We start from the raw sequence: 22,200 nt of genomic DNA, 5'->3' as shown, positions 1-22,200 counted from the left end.
CTGGAAGGAATATTACTGTGTGCAGAGCCTTGGATTGTTTGCCTCACTGCTCCTTCAGAATAATCTAGGCCGCTTGCTGAAAATGCAGATTATTCTGCTCGGTCTCAGAGCTACTGAATCGGAAACTGAGGGTGGAATCCAGGAGTGTTTTTAGTAAATTCTGCAAGCTACGATGGCTTAATCTTGGAAAGGAAAAGAATTTAGTCGCAGACGATCCCTGCTCCTGCCTTGCCGACCTGGAGCTCAGGGTCCTGGGACTCGCTCCCTCCAGTCCGTGCTGCCCGGCTCACCTGGTCCGCTCTACCTGTGGCCCGGACGCACGACCCCGCCCCCACGCCTGGCCGGAGCCCCGCCCGTGGTGGGAGAGAGCCGGAGCGGCCGAGGCCCGCCCCCACGCCCGACCGAGCCAATCGGGCGCTGCGATCTCAGACGTCGGGTTACGCGCGGCGGCGAGTGGGCCGCGGGGCGGAGGTACCGGCTCCTGTCTCGGACTCCCGGCCCGGGGCTCGGCGGTGCGGCCCCCGCACGCAGCGAGGCCGGCCGGGCTGGCGGGCTGGCCGCGGCACCCCGCGCCCCTCCGCCAGGCCCGCCATGCAGGGCCCCGCCGGGAACGCGAGCCGCGGGCTGCCGGGCGGGCCACCGTCCACCGTCGCGTCCGGTGCGGGCCGCTGCGAGAGCGGCGCACTCATGCACAGTTTCGGCATCTTCCTGCAGGGGCTGCTCGGCGTCGTGGCCTTCAGCACGTTGATGCGTGAGTCCCGGACCCCCACCCTCCTGAGGCCCTGTACGACCACCGCAGGCCCTGCCCAGCCTCGGGGACCCTCCCGCCTCCAGAGTTAAGGCCTGGGGTGCCTTCTGCCCGCGAGCCCGGGCTGGGCATTCCCAAACTAGAGGAGGCTCTGGCCCCGACCCAGGGTCCTGAGTCTCTCGCCTTATCGCTGCAGCCTCTAGCCAGGGTTCACCCCACCTCCTTTCCTCCAGCTTGCTCATGCCTGTCTTCCGAGATACCTGCCTAAAACTAAAACTAGCTCCCCGCCCCCCCCCCATTCCCGCTACCTTGTTACCGCGACTTAAGGCTACTCCACTTTCCAGCCTGGGGCCGTGAACCCCCAGTTGGAACAGTCCTTTGTGCCCCCTTTTAGAGTCTCTTCCTAGCCTCCCCTTCTCACTTTTAACCTGCATCTCTAAATCCCTAGTCTGATGCTGGGCTTTTTCCTGCTCTTTCACATCCCAAAGCTTTGCTATCTCCAGTTCGCTTTTAAATCCTGTTACTTTGCAATGTCTGGATTGTAAGGCCATGCATTGCGTCCCCAGTACTACTCCCTCCTGCCCCCTCGCCCTCACCTTTCCCCCCAGCTTTTTTTTCTGTTTTGGTTGGAGCAGAACCCACTCGGTCTGCCTTCTTCCCCACGTCTCCTCTTTCCCCTCCTTCCTGAATAGGTCCGCCTGTTCCGTCCCTGTCCCAAGCTTTCCTAATTAAGTTGCTTCTCAGGCCTCCCCTGATGGTTCCCTTTCCCAGCGCAGTTCTGTTATTTGTATTTCAACTTTTCTTCCTTTCCACGAGACTTGGGACAGCCAAGCGGCTTGCTGAATGGAGGAGGAGGTTCAGAGGGTCTGGGGAGGTCTCAGAATCCCTGTGCTAAGTCCCCGTTGGTTCTTCCTTGAGGGTTTGCTGATGGAGGAGAAAACCCCAGATGGCCCTTCTGGAGAACTAGAAGTTCCACCCTGTTGTCATGTGTGCTGTGTGTCATGGGTTTGTATTGTTTTCTTGGCGCACATCCTTAGCTTCATTACAGTAACAGCAGGCTTTGGTTGGCTGTAGGCCTAGGAGTGCCCCTGTGATTGCATTTTGGGGAAGGAAGGGTTATAACTATCTGTACAGAGGCATTAATTCCAAAATGACTGGTTCTCAAAACTTCCCCACTGTGCTCACATGGGCAGAGTGGGAAGTTTCTGCAGAGAGTATGCTCCTTAGCGTTAGGGAGGGGTCCTGCAGCTGTGTGCATCTTATAGCGTGGAGTTGCTAGACTTAGAGTTTTGCTTGTTGTAACTAACACAGGGCTTATTTGAGTGAATTATCCCAGGCTCCAGGTAACCCCGAAGAGGCTTTTCTTGGATGCCATTTTCTTCTGGTTGTCTGGCCTTGATAAATCTTACAAGTACCCGACTGTATATGTTTGCCACTTTTTCTTTCCTTTTTAGTCTCTACTTGTCTTGCTATTTTCGCTGTTGAACAAATACCGACTTGTTCCCCCAGGAATAATTTGTGATGACTTAGCCCAAATCAGCTGCTGACTTGGGTGCATGAACTGTATGTGTGTGTTTTCAAGACATTGTACACGGGTCTCCACTCCCCTCCTACTTCTGTCTCCTCCAGCTGGCCCTCCTTTCTCTCTGAAGGAACTACAGGCTTACTTTGCATTGTGTTCCCTGACCTAAGATTTCCTAGCCTAGCTCTGGCTATTTCCGTGGATTTGATTAATGCCGATGCCCTGACTTATTCCTGAGGGCTTGATACTTGTGGTTGAGAGAATGAAATGTGATTATGACGGGCAGAGTTGCCCACTGCTGAGAAGTGTGCCAGGTTGCCTGTGTTCAGAGTGACGGCGCTGGCCCTGAAGCCTTCCGGGACACACTCGCTTTGCTTAATCTTCGGTGCGAGCACGTGTGCAAACCCCACTGCGGTTGGCGCTTTCTGTATGCAAAGACCGGACGACAGCGTGGCCTTTTGCTCAGCGTAAGGCTAGACATGGAGGGAGCGTGTGGAAATGGGCACTGGGTCCTGGGACTGTGATGAGGAGGAGGGTTGGGGAGAAGAGGTAGAAGGGCGAGGACTGTGTCTGCCCTTGCTCATCTCCTAGACTTGTTGGTTCTGTCCAGAGAACTGTGGGGCTTTTCCCTCTGGGAAAAGGGAGGGGGTCTCTCAGGGAAGTCTGTGAGCGGTTTGGCTTTGGGGGGCTCTGTCTTCCCAGACACGGCGTCGGTTCCCCGGTCCAGCAGAGCTGCTGGCTAGAGTGCCAGGCTCCCATGACAGGAGCGTCCACCTTGCAGCCCTTGCGGGAGGTCTTGGTGTGTAAAGATGAGGCCACTCCATCCTTCATCATCAATTCTACCGTTTATTTTGTTGAGCATATTTTAAATTCTTTTTTTTTTTTTAAGTTTATTTGAGAGAGTGTACAAGCGAGCTCACGAGTAGGGGATGGGCAGAGACAGAAAGAGAATCCCAAGCAGGCTCCTGTCATCGTGGAGCCCAATATTGGGCTCGAACCCACAAACCATGAGAACATGACCTGAGCCAAAACCAAGAGTCTGATGCTTAACCGACTGAGCCACCCAGGCGCCCCATTGTCAAGCATATTTTAAATAGCAGTCATCTCTCCTGAGCAGTTTAACAGTCCCTACCCTCTTTGGGGTCACAGTCTTTCCCTCCTGAGAGCTTTTGTCCCCCTGTGCCATGGGCTTACTTCCTCTCTTCTCTGACAGTTCCCCAGCTCTGCGGGCAGGTACTGTCCCATTTTCCTGTCAGACCAGCTCTGTGCCATCAGCTGCACCCCCTTCTCTGCCAGACAGGCCAAGGGACTTTTCATCACTTCACATCCCTGATTTCAGTGGATCCTTAGACCACTGTCTTTGTTTCTTTTTCTACCCAGAATATCACTTTTGGTCTCCATTTACAGGTTGTTGTTTTTTACCTGGAGGGTTTTGTCCTGGAGGATGTCTTCTGATATATATATACAATCAAAATCCTCCCCTGAGATGTTAATATATATATTAATGATAATGTTATTATATGTAACAATGTATAATATATATAACATATTATAGCATAATATATAATATGTTATAACAATATACAATATAGATTAATTTATTATAATTATTGCTACATAATATTATTATATTAATAATTAATAACATTATTATAGTATATATTAATGTCTCAGGGGAGGATTTTGATCCCCACAAGGATCTCCCATCGCAGTGCTTACCTCTGTTGTGGGGGTTTTTAGACGGTCTCAGCCCAGGTGGATGAGAGTTTGAGTGCCAAGTGATGCCTGGAGTCTTTCTTCGAGCTACATAAACACACTGACTATTATGGGCCAGCATCCACAGACATGTTTCAGTGTCAGCGACACCTTGCTAAGTAGTGAGCTTTCCAGAGGCTCCACGTAAGCTACCCTTTGTATGTGAGGAAAGCTGAACACACTCAGAGGCAAGCTTATTAAGGGACTTCCCGCTCTGGTTCTCTGGGACATCACTGAGAAGCCTTGGTGTCTGAGTAGAAAAAAATGCTTTAAATGAGGGACTTGTTGGGGGGCAGGAGAGGGGAAAATGGGTGATGGGCATTGAGGAGGGCACTTGTTGGGATGAGCACTGGGTGTTACATGTAAGCGATGAATCACGGGAATCTACCCCCGAAACCAAGAGCACGCTGTACACACTGTATGTTAGCCAACTTGACAATAAATTATATTTAAAAAAAAAAATAAGTCAAAAAATAAATAAATGAGGGACTTGTCATGACCTGCCTGCTGAGCAGTTCCTCATGTTTTGGTGGCTTTATCTCCAGTCTGTGGCTCAATGAAGTCACTCAGCCCAGAGTCCCAGCAGAGCAGAGCTGAGCAGTCCCGGAAACTCAGCACACTGTTCCCACTGCAGGGCAGCGGCCCAGCTGCCAGCCAAAGGTCAGCGTTGACCAGTGTGTGTGTTGGCATTTGGGAGTGTTTATTCCCAGGACGTGTGATGCAAAGCAAACGCAAGCCTCTTTCGCCGTGCACAGTTGAAGTTCTGGGCCAAAGTATAGACAGAGTTGGTTTTTAACACAACAAGCATTTTGAAAGCTTGGATAAATCTACCTGTGCCTATTTTCGTGTTACAGATGTGGGGACTAGCCAGCTGGGTGAGGGTGGCCGTGTTTTACAAAAATACTGCTGGCATTGAGAAATGATAGTGTTCCTGAGACCCAAAGTAACATCACAAACCAGTCTGCCCAGCCTTGAAATCTTAATCTTATACAAGAGTCCCTGGTGTTTTCTCATGTGGTGAACAGCCTCCTTATGTGTTCTGTACACACAGACCTGCTGGGACCACCCCTTCCTGGAATCACCTCTGCCTACCCTATTCCAGTTTTTATCATACAAAACGTCAAACATGCAGCAAAGATGAAAAATAACACGGTGATAATACACTATCTGCCCTCTGCCTAGTTCAGAAATTGTTCATGTTTTGCCACATCTGTTTTCTCTCTTTGTACTTTTTTTTCTTTTTTTTTTTGGCCAAGCCATTTGAAGCTGAGTTGCAGCCAGGATCATACTTTACCCCGAAAAATTTCAGTTGAGTCTCCTGAGAATAAGGACAGTCTTCTACATAATCACAGTTTCACGATCATGTGTAAGAAAATGGATAACTCCACAATATCATCTAACATCCAGTCCATGTTCACACTACCCTACACATCACAAATCTCCCATAGCTGGAGTTTTTAAAACCTGTGAGCCAGTTAAGGTCCACACATAGCATTTGGTTGTGTTTTGAAGTCACTTTTACAGTAGAAAAATCTCCCCCTAAACACGCACGCACACACACACACACACTTACACACTCACACACTGTTTTTTGTTGTTATTTTTAATGGCCTTGCCTTTCTTTTTAATGTTTATTTATTTTTGAAGGAGAGACAGAGCACAAGTGGGGGAGGGGCAGAGAGAGAGGGGGAGACACAATCCAGAGCAGGCTCCAGGCTCCGAGCTGTCAGCACAGAGCCCAACGTGGGGCTCGAACCCACGAACCGCGAGATCATGATCTGAGCTGAAGTCGGACACTCAACCAACTAAGCCACCCAGGCGCCCCTTCTCTTTTTTTTTTTTTTTTTTTTTAATTTTAACAGTGCAGGCCAGTCATGTGCAATGTTCCATGTTCTGGAGTTGTCTGGGTGTTTCCTTGTGGTGTTTGAGCTGTTTCACTGACCCCTGTGTTTCCTGAGTATTTTCTGGAGGAGGTTTTCCATTAAGGTAACCTTTTTTACAGCAAGAACACTCTGTAGGCAGTGCTGTGTGCTTCATACTACATTGCACCAGGAAGCATGTAACATCAGGCAGTCTTGCTATTAGTAATAATAAGGCTGACTACTTGGTGGAGGGGTGAGGTTTCCTGATCTCTCCCTTGAAAAGGTACATTTTCCCCTTCACAATGAATAAATTATCTCTCTGGTGGTGGTAATACTTTGAGATCGCATGAATGTCCTATTCTACAGTAACTTTTCACTCCGTGGTCACCTGGTAAGATAATGAAACACAGTGATGGCTGAACTGGATCTCAGGAGAGAAGGCACCTGTCTCTGGGCCTGGCACCCAGCACACTCAGTAAATGTCCGTTTCCTTCCTGCCTCCCGAGTGCCAGCCAAAGCTAAGGAAGAACTTCCCTTTTTCTTTCCCAGGCTGGTATTGTGCCCACAGGGGAAAGGAGGACGGCTGACATTAGTGTGGTAGCCGGTTAGGAGTCTTTATTTTTAGAAAGTTTTCAAGGTTTCTAAATGCTGATTTATCTGGAATAGCATGGATCCATAATGGTGATCTACTCCTTTATTTATAGTAAAACTTAATTAATTTGGAGCCAAATTGGGGCAAGAGGGCAAGAGTTGTCTGAATTAGAGGCCAGTCTGAGTTGTAGAATAAGTTAAGGAAATGCATTTTTTTTAGCCTTTTAAATATATGTTTGTCAAGCGTTACCCTATAGGGGCCTATCAAGCCTCTATTGCTTTAATGATCTGTTTAAAATCCTTTGCAGTTAGTATAATATTTGCATGAAGATGAAGTCCCTTTGAAGGAATTTTAGAGGTGGTTAAAAATAGTGGGATCCCTGGCTCTGGAACCAGTCTGACCTGGCTTCCACGTCTGCTTCTGCCACACTGTGCCCTTGAGCAACCTATGTATATTTCCCAAAGGTTCTGTTTGCTCCCCAGTAAGAGGGGAATAATAATTTTTCTGGAACTGTGGGGATTAGAAAGAATGTCTGTAAGGAAGCTGGATCAGTATCAGGCACTTGTAAGGGGCAGGGAGCGAAGTCATCCTCATTGTTAGTACAGTATTTGCACTCATGAGTCCCGTTGAAGAACGTTTCACAGGTGCTTGAGTAACTTGTTTTCTGAATTAGGTTAAACATTTCCCTTGCTGTCTTGTTTGCACAACATCTTTACCTTCAGTCCTCTTTTCATAGACTGCACAATGGTAGAAAACTTGATTAGCATGTACCCGAAGCAGGTGGCTATAGTACAGGTAATGCTCTCCTTTCTTCACCTAACCCTACCCTGTGTTTTCACCTGCAGAGTCTCATGTGGGCCTGGAGAGGGCAGTGGGTAGAATGGGGCAGCCTGGTTACAGGTGATTAACCTGTATCCGAGTTCCTGGCCTTACACGCCCCAGGGCCTGTGATGGCAGGTGGGGGGCGCCGGCAGCTAGAGCCGGTGTCTTCCTTGTGGCTTGCTCTGCACTGAGTCTCCACTGTGCTGGCTCTTGTGCCCAGCACTTCATGGACCTCCCAGGCACCCTGGAAGGAATGGGGACAGCAAGCAAGGTCCTGGTTAGTAGCTGTAGAGCTGAAATGTAAACCAGATCCATCAGACTCCAAACCCCCTTAGCCGCTTCCTCTACTCCAGCCTACCTTCTTGCCTCTCTTTACACAGGCGCGCCCTCTGATTACCCTATACCCTGGCTACTTTGCCTCATTTTTTCCTGTCTAAACAACTCTGATTTTCTTTCTTTATGATTCTTTTTTTGTGTCCAAAGTGTTATCTGGAACTTCAGGCTGTTTTATGGCTATTGATAGCATGAAAATATACGTTTGAAATTTCTTAACCAATCATTTTGTGTACGTACGAGTTACATCTGAGGTTTGCTTTCCCAGCCTGGGCCTTCATGCAAGTTCTCCGTGGCTGCATGAGGATGGCACTCGTACCCAGAGACGGAGCCTGCCAGAAGCACTGGGGAAGGGGGTACCCGAGTCCACTGAGGAACTGGTGAGGAGGAGGCCTATCTACAGCCCTCCTGCTGTGTTTCCTTGGGGACTAAGGAGTGTGGTTGATAACCTTGAGTTAGGGATAACCCATAAGTTATCCTTTTCCTCACGTTTGCATAGAAGTAGCCTTTGAGTCTCTCAGGCACCCCGCTCCTTGGAAGTTCTCCATCAAACCCACAGTTTTTCACTTTGACACTGTTGACATTTGGGGCCAAGTAATTCTTTACTGCAGGGCTGTCCTGTGTGTTGTTGGGTGTTTCGCAGCATCCCTGACCTCTACCCACTAGATGCTAATAGCACCCTCCTCCCTCAAGCTGAGACAGACAAAAATGTCTCCAGGCACTGCCCAGTATGTCCTGGCGGGGAGGGCGCACAGTTGTCCCTGTTAAGAACTGCATGTGTTCAGTTTGTGGATCACTCAGTGAACTCTCAGTGGAGCCCTGGAGAGCAGATTCAGTCAGTATGTTGCTCCTGAAGGATGAGAACAGTGCAGCGACAGGGCTTAAGGGCCTGGGTGCCGCACGTGGTGCTGGGTGTTGCCTCGACAAGGGGCTGCTAGGACCCACACCCCGTCCTCCGGGGGCTCTTGGCTGGAGGGGGCTGTGTCCCGGACAGTGCGAAGGGAGTCAATGAAGCCTTGAGGGGAGGGATGAGGGGTTCTGCCTGCAGCTCGGGAAGTGTCCACGGGGGAGCCCTGCTGGAGCACAGCACCAGGGAGGGAAGCAATGGGAAGGGGACATGCGGTGGTGAGAGCTGAAGTCCAGAGGAGACTGTGAGCAGGGCCGTCCTCCTCGGGGCTGGAGAGCATGGGACAGAGGCTCTCAGAGAAGGAGGCCGAGTGTTTCAGAGGCTAGAACCTCTGGAAGACGGCTTTCCTTGTTCAGCGTCTTTTCCTATAGCTTGCACTTAAAAAGGAGGATGCGTGGGGCGCCTGGGTGGCGCAGTCGGTTAGGCGTCCGACTTCAGCCAGGTCACGATCTCGCGGTCTGTGAGTTCGAGCCCCGTGTCAGGCTCTGGGCTGATGGCTCAGAGCCTGGAGCCTGTTTCCGATTCTGTGTCTCCCTCTCTCTCTGCCCCTCCCCCGTTCATGCTCTGTCTCTCTCTGTCCCAAAAATAAATTTAAAAAAACATTGAAAAAAAAAATTAAAAAAAAAAAAAAGGAGGATGAGTTAAATTATTGGATGGCAAGTCAGCTTTTGCATTTACTTCATGCTCCATTTGGACTGTTTTTCTGAGAGCCTTTCTTTTGAAGCAACTTTATCATGTCCCATGTATTTTTTATTTTTGTTTTTTTAGAGAGAGAATAAGTGAGGGAGAGGGGCAGAAGGTGAGAGAGAATCTTTTTTTTTTTTTAATGTTTATTTGTTTTTGAAGCAGAGAGAGAGAGAGAGCATGAGCTGGGGAGGGGCAGAGAGAGAGACACACACAGAACCTGAAGCAGGCTCCAGGCTCTGAGCTGTCAGCACAGAGCCCAATATGGGGCTCAAACTCAAACTGTGAGATCATGACCTGAGCCGAAGTCAGATGCTCAACTGACTGAGCCACCCAAGTGCCTCTGGAGAGAGAGAGAGAGAGAGGGAGGGAGAGGGAGAGGGAGAGGGAGAGGGCGGGCAGGCTGGGATCATCACCTGAGCTGAAATCAAGAGTCAGATGCTCAACTGAGCCACCCATGCACCCTGATCGTGTCCCTTTTGGATCTCATGGGGTCCCCCTGAGGAACAGGCTGTCCAGCTCCAGAGACCTTGCTTTTAGCTAATAAATGAAGCCGTTCCTTATTGTTAACTAGCTTTGTTGGCTGCCCACCATATTCCACCCAGGTGTAGAGGAAGCAGGGATGCTCCTGGCCTCCATTCTGGACAGCTGCCTGGTGTGGCTACAAGACTGATGCCAGGGCAGGGGAGGCATGGTCTGTGAGCATGGTCCCAGGCTTTGGTGGGCTTGGGCTCTGCTGAAGAACGTCTTATGAGAATGCCAATTGTCAGGTACATTCTAGAAATCCTGTACCTGCCACAGGATTGTCAGCCACTGAAACCACCTCTGTACCTATGATGAAAAGACTTCGAACTGGAGTTACTGCAATCCTGTCTTAGCATCTGACACATCCCTCCCACATTTCGTTTGATGTAGTGTCCTCCTCATTCTAAAGGGCATGCCGTGCTGGAGGCAGGCCCAGCTCGAGCAGCTTTGTGTGAGGCTGGGCCTTACCTGGGGCGGGCTTTCATGTGGGGGCAGTGGAGTGGCACGCGGGTAGGGGAAGAAGGGTCACTCGGCTGGCTGGGGCACTTGACCAGTGTTTTTTTCTTGGCTCTAAAATTTCTTTGAAAGACTTGGTGTTGAGTATCTGTGGCTTTTCCTATATTCAGTCAGTGAGAGGTATCAGGAGCTTTCATGCTTTTTCTTTAGTTTTCTCTTTCGTGGGCTAAGTTATATGCACAGTAGTTCAGGACACAAGCAGGACCAACCTTGTATTTTTCATATGCTCACTTCTCTCAAAATGCTTTTCTGCCCCCAGCTTTTGTTCTAGTCCGTGGGCTCCTCTAGCCTCTTAAGCTCATCAGTGTTCTTCATGGGCTTTTCTGTTTTCTTAGAAGACATCTTCACTTAGTAACATGAAAAATGATGTAGAGAGATGAGGTGCTGGCATCGTCCCAGTTAAATGACAAGCCTGAGACACAATCCTGCGGGAGCAGGGCACACCGCCTCTCTTGCCCAGACCCAAGCACAGTGTGAGCATTTTGGCCGAAGCGGCGTGAGAGTGCCAGAGCAGGGTTTCTATTTGGGTGATGCGTTTGGGCCCAAAATATTTGCAGGTCGTTCTGACGCAGCAGACTTGAAGATTATAGGTCTGCTGTTTCCACTGCTGTTCCCACCCTCTGTCTGAGCTCTGCAGGCAACTGGGCTCCAGAAGCCTGGGAAAGAAAGAGATGGGTCTGGGGGATCCTTTAGACACAGCAGAGGGGGCCCTGGTTTGTAATTCTATCCCCAAATTTCTCTGTGAGAAATCTCATTAGTTGCTGGCAAAAAAAAAAAAAAAAAAAAAAATTCCATGAAATGAGAATTAACAAGAACGTTAAATTGCCTTTCAGTCCACTGAGCAGGTTACATATGGGTTTGGTTTTTTTCAGTGTGTTTAAGTAAACAACTTACTAATACCCCCTGCCCTAACAGGTAAAAATCATCAGTGAATACAGCCGACAAATACACTGTAGTCTTGCTATGGACCACCGTAGTTCAAGGGCCACTGCTGTGGATGGGACAATATTCTGGGTGCAGCTTTTTTATAGTGATCTTGTTCCCTCCAAAATGGACATTCTTGGGCTGGGCCAATGTGGGTGGACGTGGCTTAAGCTGAATTTTGGTCTGTGATCACGTGAGGCACGAGGGTGAGGAGAGGTGATGCGGGGGCGGGGGTGGAGCAGGCGATTGCTGTCTGAAGGTGTTCATAGCTGGTGAAGCATTGAGCTGTACCAGGGAGCTCCTCTGCCCTCACTCACGCTGACCATAGCATAGGTGCCATAGGTACTCTTATGTGGCAGGTCCTTCTTTGCCTTGACCTAAAGTGGCGTGGTGTCCTGGCATCCTGCAGGACAGCTAGGCTCCTGGACCTGGTGCCCCCATCCTCCTTTTCTGAACTCTCTCTGTGCTGCAGGCAGTGCAGCCACCATGGTCTGCCCTATAACCTAAGCCAAGAACAGCAATGTTATTGGACACTGGGATGCAGCAAGATGCCCCGGGGCTGCTCTTCTCCCAGCCCCCCCGAACCTGCCAGACCCGTTCCTGCCTCTTCCCCTTACTCACATTCCTTCCCCTGAATGCTTTTCTCCTTCCTTCCGGCCTAGCCACATCCTCCCCAGCCTCCAAGAAACTTCCCCCTAATGACCTTTGCCCATACTAGTCTCCTTTGAAGTTGCAGGACAGTCAGTCAGTACTAATCAGGTATGACCTCCGTGTGGTCCTGCCTTTCCTTGGGCCTTGTCTGGCTTACTGGCCAGGCTCGGGGCTGGCACATGTGGGCGCTCTGACTGGGTGCTCCCCACCTGGAGGCTGGTCAGGAAGACAGCAGTGAAACATAGTACACTTAGTCTCTATTGGTCTTGGAATAGTTTCTCCACCTTTCTTTGTCTTTCTTGGCCTTGACGCTTTTTAAAAACTAATTAATTTTTTTTTTAAGTTTATTTTTGAGAGAGAGAGTCAGCGGGGAAGGGCAGGGAGAGAGGGAGAAAGAGAATGCAAAGCAGGCTCCACACTATCAGCACAGAGCCCAATGAAGGACTCAAACCCATGAGCCATGAGACCATGACCTGAGCCAAAACCAAGAGTTGGATGCTTAACCAGCTGAGCCACCCAGGTGCCTTGGCCTTGATGTTTTTGAAAAGTACAGGCCAGTGGTTTTGTAAATGTCCCAGATTGGGTTTGTTTAATGTTTTCTCATGGTTACCTTCGGGTTGTTTGGGGGAGGAGGGGGTTGTTGCATAAGTGATGTTGTGACCTCCTCAGTGCGTCAGAACCTGGGGCACCTGATGTGGGTTTACCCCAGCGCTGGTGAAGTTCTCGTGATGATTTGAGGAAGGTGGTCCCTCCAGGTCTCTCCCCTGAAGTGAAAAATTTTCCCTTTGCAATTAATAAGTAAATTTTGGGGAGGTATTCTGAGACTGTGTAAATGTAAGATGTGTTTTCATTCTTCTTGTAAAGCCTCCCCTGCTTGGGAGGTCAGAACCACAGGCACTGAAAGTATTTTGGCCAAAGGTGCTTTGGCCAGTGTTTGATCTGGTGATGATACTGAGTCACGTTTTTTAGTGCTTATTATGTGCCAAGTCCTGTAAGCACCATAAATATATGTTAACTCATTTATTTCTCACATTCGCCACACGAAGCAGGTACTCCTGTTATATTGTATACCTGGGGAAACTGAGGCACAGAGAGGCTGAGTGAACTGTCTAAGGTTGTGGCAGCTCCTAACTGGAATCCTGGAATTCAAACCGGTGAGTTTCACCCCAGTGCTAGGACTTTCCACTGCTCTGCCCACCTGTTGTGTGCAGTGTTCACGTGTATTTCATGACATGGGGACACTGCTTTCCTAACCTCTGTAGACTTCCTGTCTTCTCTGCACATGGAATTCTTTACCACCATTTGGTTCCCATTGTCTTTCATCTGCTTGGTTTTCCTTCAAGAGCATCATTGCAATCATTTGTGTAGTCACGATAGGTGTGCCAGGAAAAAGCCATAGGCTTTTCCTTTTGAGATTGGAATCCCGTAGGGCTTGTCATTGAAGTCCGAGGACTCTCTCCCATGTGGATAAATTTAACATTTGAGCCTGTACAAAAGTGGGTAAAGAGACTTTTGCCAGTGAAGGAGTCACTGGTATAGAACTTGCCTGTCTTCTGTTAGCAACCAGAAAACAGACCAAAATGTGTGAAACAACTCTTTGCAAACATTGGGCAACGGGCGGCTCAGGATAGTGGTCCCTGAGAGAAAGAAAATGATGAGGTGAGCCCTGTGGTCTTTCTTCTGGAGGCAATTTCCAAATCCCAAGCAGAAACCCAAGCAGAGCCGAGCAGCCTTGCCAAGTTGAGAAGACAGAATTGAGGAAGCCAGAGCAGTTGGAATTTCCAGGAACAATATGGAGAAAAACAAACTACATAAAAGAAAAGCTCTAGACATTTGCTCAGGGGTCTCCTCAAGGCTCTTTCTGAACATTGGTTTGTGCGTGCATGGGGTAAAACTCATGAGGCAAAGCCAAGAAGAGCTGCTGGGAAGATGTAAGCTCAACTCTTTCTAGGGCCGGGAGATGTTTTTCTTCCCAGTTAGGTGAGAGACCTTACTGAACACCGGGGGCACTGGGTGGACACCTCAAAAGATTGTGCCTTATTTGAGAAAGCTGCTTTGCAAACTTAACTGCCAACCCAGGAAAGGGCACAGAGCTTAAAAACAAGCCAGATACCATACACAGAAATTGAACAGAAATATATCACAGATCTGGATGTAGAAGCAAAAGCTCTGACACTTCTAGAAAGAAACATCGGAGAAAGTCTTTGTGACCTTGGGATAGGCAGAGAGATCTTAGGACACAAAAAGCTTGAACTTAAAAAAAATGGAAGATAAGTCAGACTTCATCTAAATTAAGCATTTCTGACATTCAGAATAGACTGTAAAGAAAATGGAAAGGTGAGACGCAGACTGGGGAAAAAATATCTGACAAAGGACTTGCATCCAGCATAGGTGAAGAATTCTAACAACTCAGTTAAAAGACAGTGTTGTTTAATGATAGGCAAAGGATTGGAATAGGCATTTCTCTGAAGAAGATATACAGGTGGCCAATAAGCACATGAAAAGATGTTCATCAGGGAAGTGCACATTAAATGATACCACTGCATACCCAACAAGGATGGCTAAAATTTAAAAGATTGACAATACCAAAAGTTGAAGAGAATATGAACTTTGACATTCTTGTATACTGATAGCAGAAATGTAAAATGACACAACCATTTTGGAAAACTGAAAGTTTCTTACAAAGAAAATCACACCTGCCATATAACCCAGCAATGTTGTCCCTAGACGTTTACTTAAGAGAAAAGAAAACAGGGCCACAAAAGGACTTGTACATGAATATTCATAACAACTTTATTCATAATTGCCCCAAGCTGGAAACGATCCAAATGTTCATCAGCATGTGAATGGATGAACAAATTGTGATCTATCCAAATGAGGGGATACAGTCAGCAACAAAGAGGAATGAACTACTGATTCGTGCAACAACATAGATGAACATGCTGAGCAAAAGATTCCAGCTCAAGAGAATATGTCCTATGTGAGTCCATTTGTATGAAATTCCAGAAACGGAATCTTTAGTGACAGCAAGCAGATTAGTGGTTGCCTTGGAGTGGTAACGGTGAGACCGACCACAAAGGAACATGAGATAACTTTTGGGGGTGATGGAAATTGCTATGTTGGTAGTGAGGGTCACATCAGTGTATACATTTCTCGAAATTCTTGAACTGTATTTAATATGGATGTATTTGGGTATATAAACTATACCTCTGAATTGATATAAAAAAGAAGGGAGAGAGGGGCGCCTGGGTGGCTCAGTTGGTTGAGCATCCAACTCTTGGTTTCATCTCCGGTCATGATCTCACAGTTTGTGGGCTCGAGCCCTGCATTGGTCTCTGTGTTGTCAGCACAGCTTGGAATTCTTTCTCTCTCCCTCTCTCTCTGACTGACCCCTCCTCACGCATGCTCTCTATCTCTCTCTCAAGATAAATAAACTTAAAAAGAGAGAGAAGGGGCAGAAGCCTCAGAATTATCAAACTGTTTTACAGACTTAACTGCTTACTCCAGCAAACTTCGGTACTCATTAAAGGAAGACAACAAAATTCAAATACCTAACAATGTGGCAATCATAATGTATAGCTTCTAATCAAAAATTATGGGACAGGTGAAGAAGCAGAAAATTATGACCTATAATCAGGAGAAAAGTCAGTCCATGTAAATGAATTAAGAATGAAACACAAAAGGAAGTCAAATAACAAACAGAGCCCCAGTGACCCATGGGAAAATAGAGGGCCAACCTGTAATTGGATTTCTAAAAGAGGCAGAAGAGAGGGCAGGAAACGTATTTGAAGACTAATGGCTGAACATTTTCCAAAGTTGATGAAAACTGTAAACATAGATCTAAGAAGCTTCATAAACCCCAAGCAGATGAACCACACAAAGTAAATGACACTAAGCCACATCATAATCAAATTGCTGACGAACAATGATAAAAAGAAAATTGTGAGAGCACCAAGAGAAAAAAAGACACTCTGTACAGAGAGACATAAGAACTGATACAGACTTTTCATCAAATTATTCAAGCCAGAAGACAATGGAACAACATCTGTAAAGTGCTGAATGGAAAACCCTGTGAATCTAGGATTCTCTGTCCAGGGAGAAATAGCTTTCATAAATGAAGGCAGGGAAAAAAAAAAATGGGTGAAGGCACTTTGATCCTTCCTTACCCAAAGCAAGTGGCCCCAATCCTTACATACTGCCTTATCAACTTAGCTCTTGGACCCTTTTACAAATTTTGTCAACTCTAGTTGTAATCTCAGGACCTATGTCTGATGGTAGGAATTATGTAAGTTGGGGAGAAATTGAGTCACTTTGCTAATTTTAAAAAATTACCACCACCACACTAAGAAGCAGTGCAACAGTATGGCTTTGGGCTCCAAGAGGCCATGTGGGAAATCATGATCCCAGTGCCTCCTTTGTGTGGTCAAATAGTCTGCCCTGCTTGGCTGTCGCAGGCCATAAGTGCCAGGACCTTGGCCCTTCTTGGTACCCCTCCACGGGAACATTTGGGTCTACACTGCCCTTGTCGGCAGACTTCATCGCACTGATAGGATGTCCCCTTGTTTGGGTAAGCGAGAAGCTGAATTTGGCTGAAAACACCTTTTTGGTTGTTTTCAGTAACAACCAAAGGGGAAGGGAAAGTTCTTGTAAGGTTGGACAGAAACACTGGTGATTCCTTCTAGTGCCTTGTTCGGTTTTCCTTCTTTGGAAAGTGTTAGCCAGCCAGGACAGCAAAGAGCATGAGCGTGTTGGCAAAGATGGAATTGAAAAGCAAAGGAACAGCTTCCAGGTCCCCCTGGAAAGGTTCATCCATTCCATATTCAGTAAAAATTTCCTGCAGACGTAGAAGGGCTCATGTGGCAACCAGCCTCCACCACAGACCCCAGTGATCCCCACTCCTGATACTCACGCCCTGTGTGGTCCTCTCCCACATTGCATCAGGGTTAGTCTATGTGACCAGTAGAATATGGCAGAAGTGATGGTATATCACTTTGGAGATTAAGTTATTGAAAACCGCAGCTTTTGTCTTGGGTGTGCTCCCTCTTGGATCACTTGCTCTGGGAAAAGCCAGCTGCCATGTCTTGAGGACACTCAGACAGTCCTTTGGAAGGACCCTTCTGGTGAGGCGCTGGGGAGTCCAGCCAACAGCCATGCATGTGTGAACCTTCTCGGAAGTGGCTCTTCCAGCCCCAGCCAAAGCTTGCCATGCTTTGTAAGTTTGCAGCCTTACAAGAGATCGTGGAGCCAGAACTACGCAGCTAAACTGACAATAAATCTTCTGTGTTTTAAGCCACCAAGTTGTGGAACAATATGTCACATAGCAGTACAAAACTGATATAGTGAAGGTGGGCATGAGAAAAGTTTAGGAGACTTGATCCCTGTTCTCCAGGAGACTGTGATCTACTTAGGAAGACAAATCACTTGAACCAGTAACATACTTCCAGATTTGTATGCTGAGTGGCCAAAGAGGATCGATTCGGGTATATCTCTATATTGGGTAGATAAGTGAGAGCTTGTTGATTGGATTTTATCTTGGTGAGTGGGCTGAGCCCTGAGACGTGGTTGGAACAGGCCCAGGATGCCAGTGGACAGCTCCTCCAAGACAAGAGTTGGCTGCTGCTTTAGCCTTTCTTTTGAATTTTTGTTCATGTTTACTTTTCAGAGAGAAAGAGAGCTGAGGAGGCGCAGAGAGAGAGGGAATCCCAAGCAGGCTCTGCACTGTCAGCACGGGGCTCGATCTCACTAACCAAACCATGAGATCATGGCCTGAGCCGAAATCAAGAGCCAGGTGTTCAACAGACTGAGCTACCCAGGTGCCCTGGCTGCTTCTTTAGTCTTAAGAGCCTCAGAGAAGCAACTTGTCATATTCTATTTGCCAAGCCAACTTGGTTGCTCACTGCTTATATTGTAACTGGTAGGAAATCAGAGTTTCTACAGTCTACACTAGATTGTTGAACAAGATACATTTCAGACTAATTTGTATAATGAGCCTTTGAGTTACGTGTGGGAGGAAAACAGGGACTAGTAATTGAAATGGAGCCTATTCATTCTGTGTGTACAGTGACTTTTTACACGTGTTCGGTCTTCTCAGTACCTTTTTTATAAGAACGCAGTTGATGGATCTTCCTTTTCACCCCTCTTTCAAAGATACCAGCAGCTCAAGGAGTTCATATTTCAATGGTGAGAGAGAAGAAGTGCCAAAGTTCTGACTTGTGTACAGTATAGAGCTTTGTTCTATAGAGTCTTTCTTTGTATAGAATGTTCACTGCCCTGAGCCCTCAGTAAGTCTCTTCCTAGCCACCTACTCTTCCCTTGCCCCTAGCGTATGTATAGGCATGGTCACTCTCCTGATACTTGTGTCAGATTATTTTGGTCATTTCCTGACAGAATATTCTGCTTTCTCTGGGTTCTGTACTTGCCCACCCATATGAGCAGTGCAACCTCTGGCTCCTCTTGCATGGATGGCCTCAGATGTGGTAAGGTGCTTATTATTTAAGCCTTCTGCAGGTGTTTTGGTGGACCAGCAAGCCCAAGGGAAGTATGCTCCCTGGCACTATTGCTGGGTTGGAGAGTCTGAGGACGGGTAGGGCCCTATGCCTCCTTTTTGCCCAGCGTCTTGTGAATTGTGCCTGGCCTTCCTGATCAAAGGCTGGCATAGGCAGGCCTGTTTGAAATGCTAAGTAGCCAGGCCAGGGTATTGTGATTTTCTGAGATTGATTTATGTTAATTCTAGACTTCTAAGAAGGCTGGAACCAAGGAGGATGTGTTGTGAGTCAGTCCCAAAACAGCACCCAGCAAGCCCCTCTCTAAAACCCAAGAGACTCGGTGGCTTTCCCTCACTACCTGTAGCTGTGGTTTTTGTTGCCCCCAAGAGAAAAAATGGAGGCAGACCTCCCTTTTGACTTGCTCTTCATCCAGGCTGTCTGCCTAGCCTTCATCCCTGCGACCACTCACTCTGCAGTCTGCATAATGGGACAATTGCAGAAAAATTTGAAAGTGACTCTTGTGACCACCATGCCATACGATGGTAGTTTGTTAGTGTCCTCATGGAAGAAGAATTGGAGGGATCCCAGCAGACAGGTGGACAGAGTGAGCACTGGGAGTTGAGAAATGCTAATTTGACTCAGATCTGCCTTTCTTAGGGCAGCCCAGTGCTCCCGGTCCTGAGTCATGGTCCCTTTACATCCTTCCTCTTCCTTTACTGGTGTATGCACTGCTCACTTGTTCCTCTCACCCCATCCACCTGTTCTTCCACATGGAGAAGAGGAGAAATAGCTGTGAGCAGAACCCAAGGCACCTGAAGCATCCACCATACCACTTTGGATAGGATTCCCACTGCCTGCCAAAGAGTACTTCAGATGTTGTAGCTGCTAGGGGCCTGATGATCTCAGCAAGTAAGGTCCCAGGCCTCCTTAGGCCAGCTTATTATATAATAAGGTCAGTTTATTATCGTAGAGTGAAGGCTTCCTCAGCTGCTCTCGTCCCTGGCCCCTGATTCCGAGGCTTTGAGACTGGCGAAATGAAGTCTGTTGCTTCTCTTCTGCTGAGGTTCTAGTTGGTTATACACCTTGGATTGTTTGAAAAGAGAAGACTCTGGGTGCTAATTGCCCTGGGTTGAGAAGCTAGGGAAAAGGTCTTAAATGTAGCTTTGTAACTCTGATATTGAGAGAAGAGCCAATCTTCTATTAATTTTTCTGCTGCGGGTGCTTATTGATTCACTTCCACTAATAAAATTCAAAGGTGAAGCCCCAGTGTGTCCCAGACAAAGTCTTCTGCTGGGTGAATGCGTGGTACTCTCACAGGAGACATGGTGCCTCTCATGACCACCATGTAACGTTACAACTGTGCAACTTCATCCCAGGTGACTTTATGCCTCTGAGATTGTTTCTTGTCCTCAAAATGAGAGAGGTGATTTCCTTTTTTTTTTTTTTTAATGTTTATTTATTTGTTTATTTAGAGAGACAGAGAACATGTGCATGAGCAGGGGAGGGGAGGAGAGAGAGAATCCCAAGCAGGCTCTGAGCTGTCAGCACAGAGCCTGACGTGGGGCTTGAACTCGTGAACTGTGAGATCATGACCTGAGCCAAAATCAGTGGCCAGTAGAAGGTGGCAGAGAAATGTGGTGATGGAAGAGGGGGGTCGCACACTTGTGGTGGGCCTGGGCCAGGGGCTGCACATTTTACCTGTGAGAAATGCAGGCTCTGGGGCTGTGTCTTCTGTTTGATTAGCCATGAGGTTGCAGAGGCTGAGGTGTTTTCTGTCCCCAGGGAGTTCTGCCTGCTGGAAGCTTTTCTCTTAGAAGGAGATTTGCTAATGAGTTAGGTTTGAGGAAGGCTTTTAATTACCTAATGTGCAAAATTGTAATTTTGTCATTTCTTAATTCTTGTTTTTAGTTTTTTTCCCCAAGTAACCTTTTTTAAGACTTTTTTTTAACTATGAAAATAATGCATGCTCTTTGTAAATAACTAAAACATTATGGAAATAAATACACAGCATAAAATGTGAAAGTTCCCTATAATACCATCCTCTAGAGAGTTAACCATGGTTCACAGTTAATGTGTGTGCTTTGAAATTTCTGTTTGTATAAGTTACTTAAAAGAAAATAAAAGTAGGTTCACACGACACAATTACTGCTTTGGTGACTTGCTTTTTTTCCCATTTAACGTGGGAATTTTTCCAAATCAAAACAGATAAATTTACTTTTTAAACAGTTTTGCTGAGGTGTAATTTACATGCCATAAAATCTGCCCATTGCAGGGATACCGTGTCTGCTAACTTTCTAAGCGTAACTTCCATTGCATGATAACTTACATTTAACTCCTCCCCCATTGATGGACATTTAGGTGGTTTTTAAATCCTCCACGCTTATAGACAGTGTAATGCTACATTACAAAAATGTAGATTTTTGGGCATTTGTGTGAGTGTCATTAAAGAAGAAAATCCTAGGAGTGGAGTTTCTGGGTCACAGCATTTAAATAGTTGAAGTCATAATGGATATTCCCAAAATACCCACTGCAACTTTTCAAGTGATCTATGGATCGATGGGGGGAAAAAAACCACACACATCTCCATCTGCTGTGAGATCAAATTAAATTCCTACATTTACAGCCAGGGAGTATGGGGTCGGCAGTGCAGGGACAGCACAGGGTGGGAGCAGGTACAGTGTGTCTCAGGATTCCCTGATGCCGGCTCGTGGCTTGCGGGGTAGGGTCCTTCTTGGACAGCCCATTTACTCTCGGTGCCTCCATCAGTGTGAATGAGGAAGTTACACTGACAAGGTAACTTGTCTCCCGCTCCTGCTGGAGGCCGTGGTCATGCCACCTCCAGCACATCCCCAGTTCCCAGAAGGCTCCGTTCACTGGGGCCACCCCAGCACCAACGAACGAACGTTCCCTCTCACCTGGGAGCTCGGGGGACAAGATCACAAAGCCACTCCCCCACACATCCCCAGGGGTCCTACCATTTACTTTTCCACCAACAATTTAAGAGCCCCTGTTTTCTAATATCCTCACCCGATGTTTTTGTGTTTGCTAATCTGGCTGAGGGTTAATTATTAATTCACATTTTTAAAACCCACCTTATTGGGGTTGCATATCTTCTCCTGTGTTTATCAGCTATTCATATTTTCTTTCCATCAAACAGAGCCCTGCGGGATGCTCACACAGTGACAGTGCGCCCCTCACCCTGCTGAGGTGTCATCATCGTCAGCAGATGGCGCCACCGCCCTGCTCCCAGGGGAAGCTGCGGTCCTAAGGAAGCCCGGTGTTTAGAGCTAAGCATATTTATTTGCTACACAGTTTGGAGTTTTTTCTTATTTCTTCCTCAGCCTTTGGCAGAACCTCTGCGTAGGAGGATTAAAGCTGGCTAACTGTGAACCTTGGCTTCATCTAGTCCTTACTAAAAAATGTTCATGAACACTTCAGCTGTTTACAAACCCAGATTGTCTGGTTCTTGCATCTAAGGCCAAATTTGGTGAGGGAGACCTTGACGGGCCAGTTCTCCCTGCCCTGTGGTCGGGGAGGAGGAAGAGAGGTTTTGGGTGGCTGTCCTTTGGGAGTCTTGCGGGCAGATTACCATGTCCAAAACCAAAGAGCTAAGCAATTTTGTCCTGTTGCAGGACTAAGGGCTTGCAAGCTAAGTTTCCGGGAGAACCTGCCAGGCAAATTCACAGACCTTATTGAATTAAAAATAAATACCTGGACAGTACTCTAAATACATCTGAAGCGACAGACTGAATCAATTCCTTTGTTCAACAAATATTGTTTAGCTACCTGTTAAGAGCCAGGCACTCTCTAGATGCTAGGAATATGGGGGTAAACAGAACCAAAGCTCCTGGTCTTGCAGAGCCTTCTTTCCAGG

General features: G+C 47.3%; 1 protein-coding gene across 1 annotated transcript in view; it reads left to right on the top strand.

Moving 5' to 3' along the window:
• Nucleotides 1-591: 591 nt before the first annotated feature.
• The window catches only part of STIMATE (STIM activating enhancer), a 50,402-nt gene continuing 28,793 nt past the window's right edge, over nucleotides 592-22,200 (top strand). The window contains exon 1 of the mRNA XM_047095464.1: nucleotides 592-751. Within this exon, the coding sequence (XP_046951420.1) occupies nucleotides 592-751 (160 nt within the window). The remainder of the gene's footprint in view (nucleotides 752-22,200) is intronic.

The sequence above is a fragment of the Lynx rufus genome, unplaced genomic scaffold (genome assembly GCF_022079265.1).
Source record: "Lynx rufus isolate CCGP_SWC_20201006 ecotype Redwood Valley unplaced genomic scaffold, mLynRuf1.p SCAF_4, whole genome shotgun sequence".
NCBI classification, from domain to species: Eukaryota; Metazoa; Chordata; class Mammalia; order Carnivora; family Felidae; genus Lynx; species Lynx rufus.
This window is presented reverse-complemented; position numbering and strand designations above follow the sequence as displayed.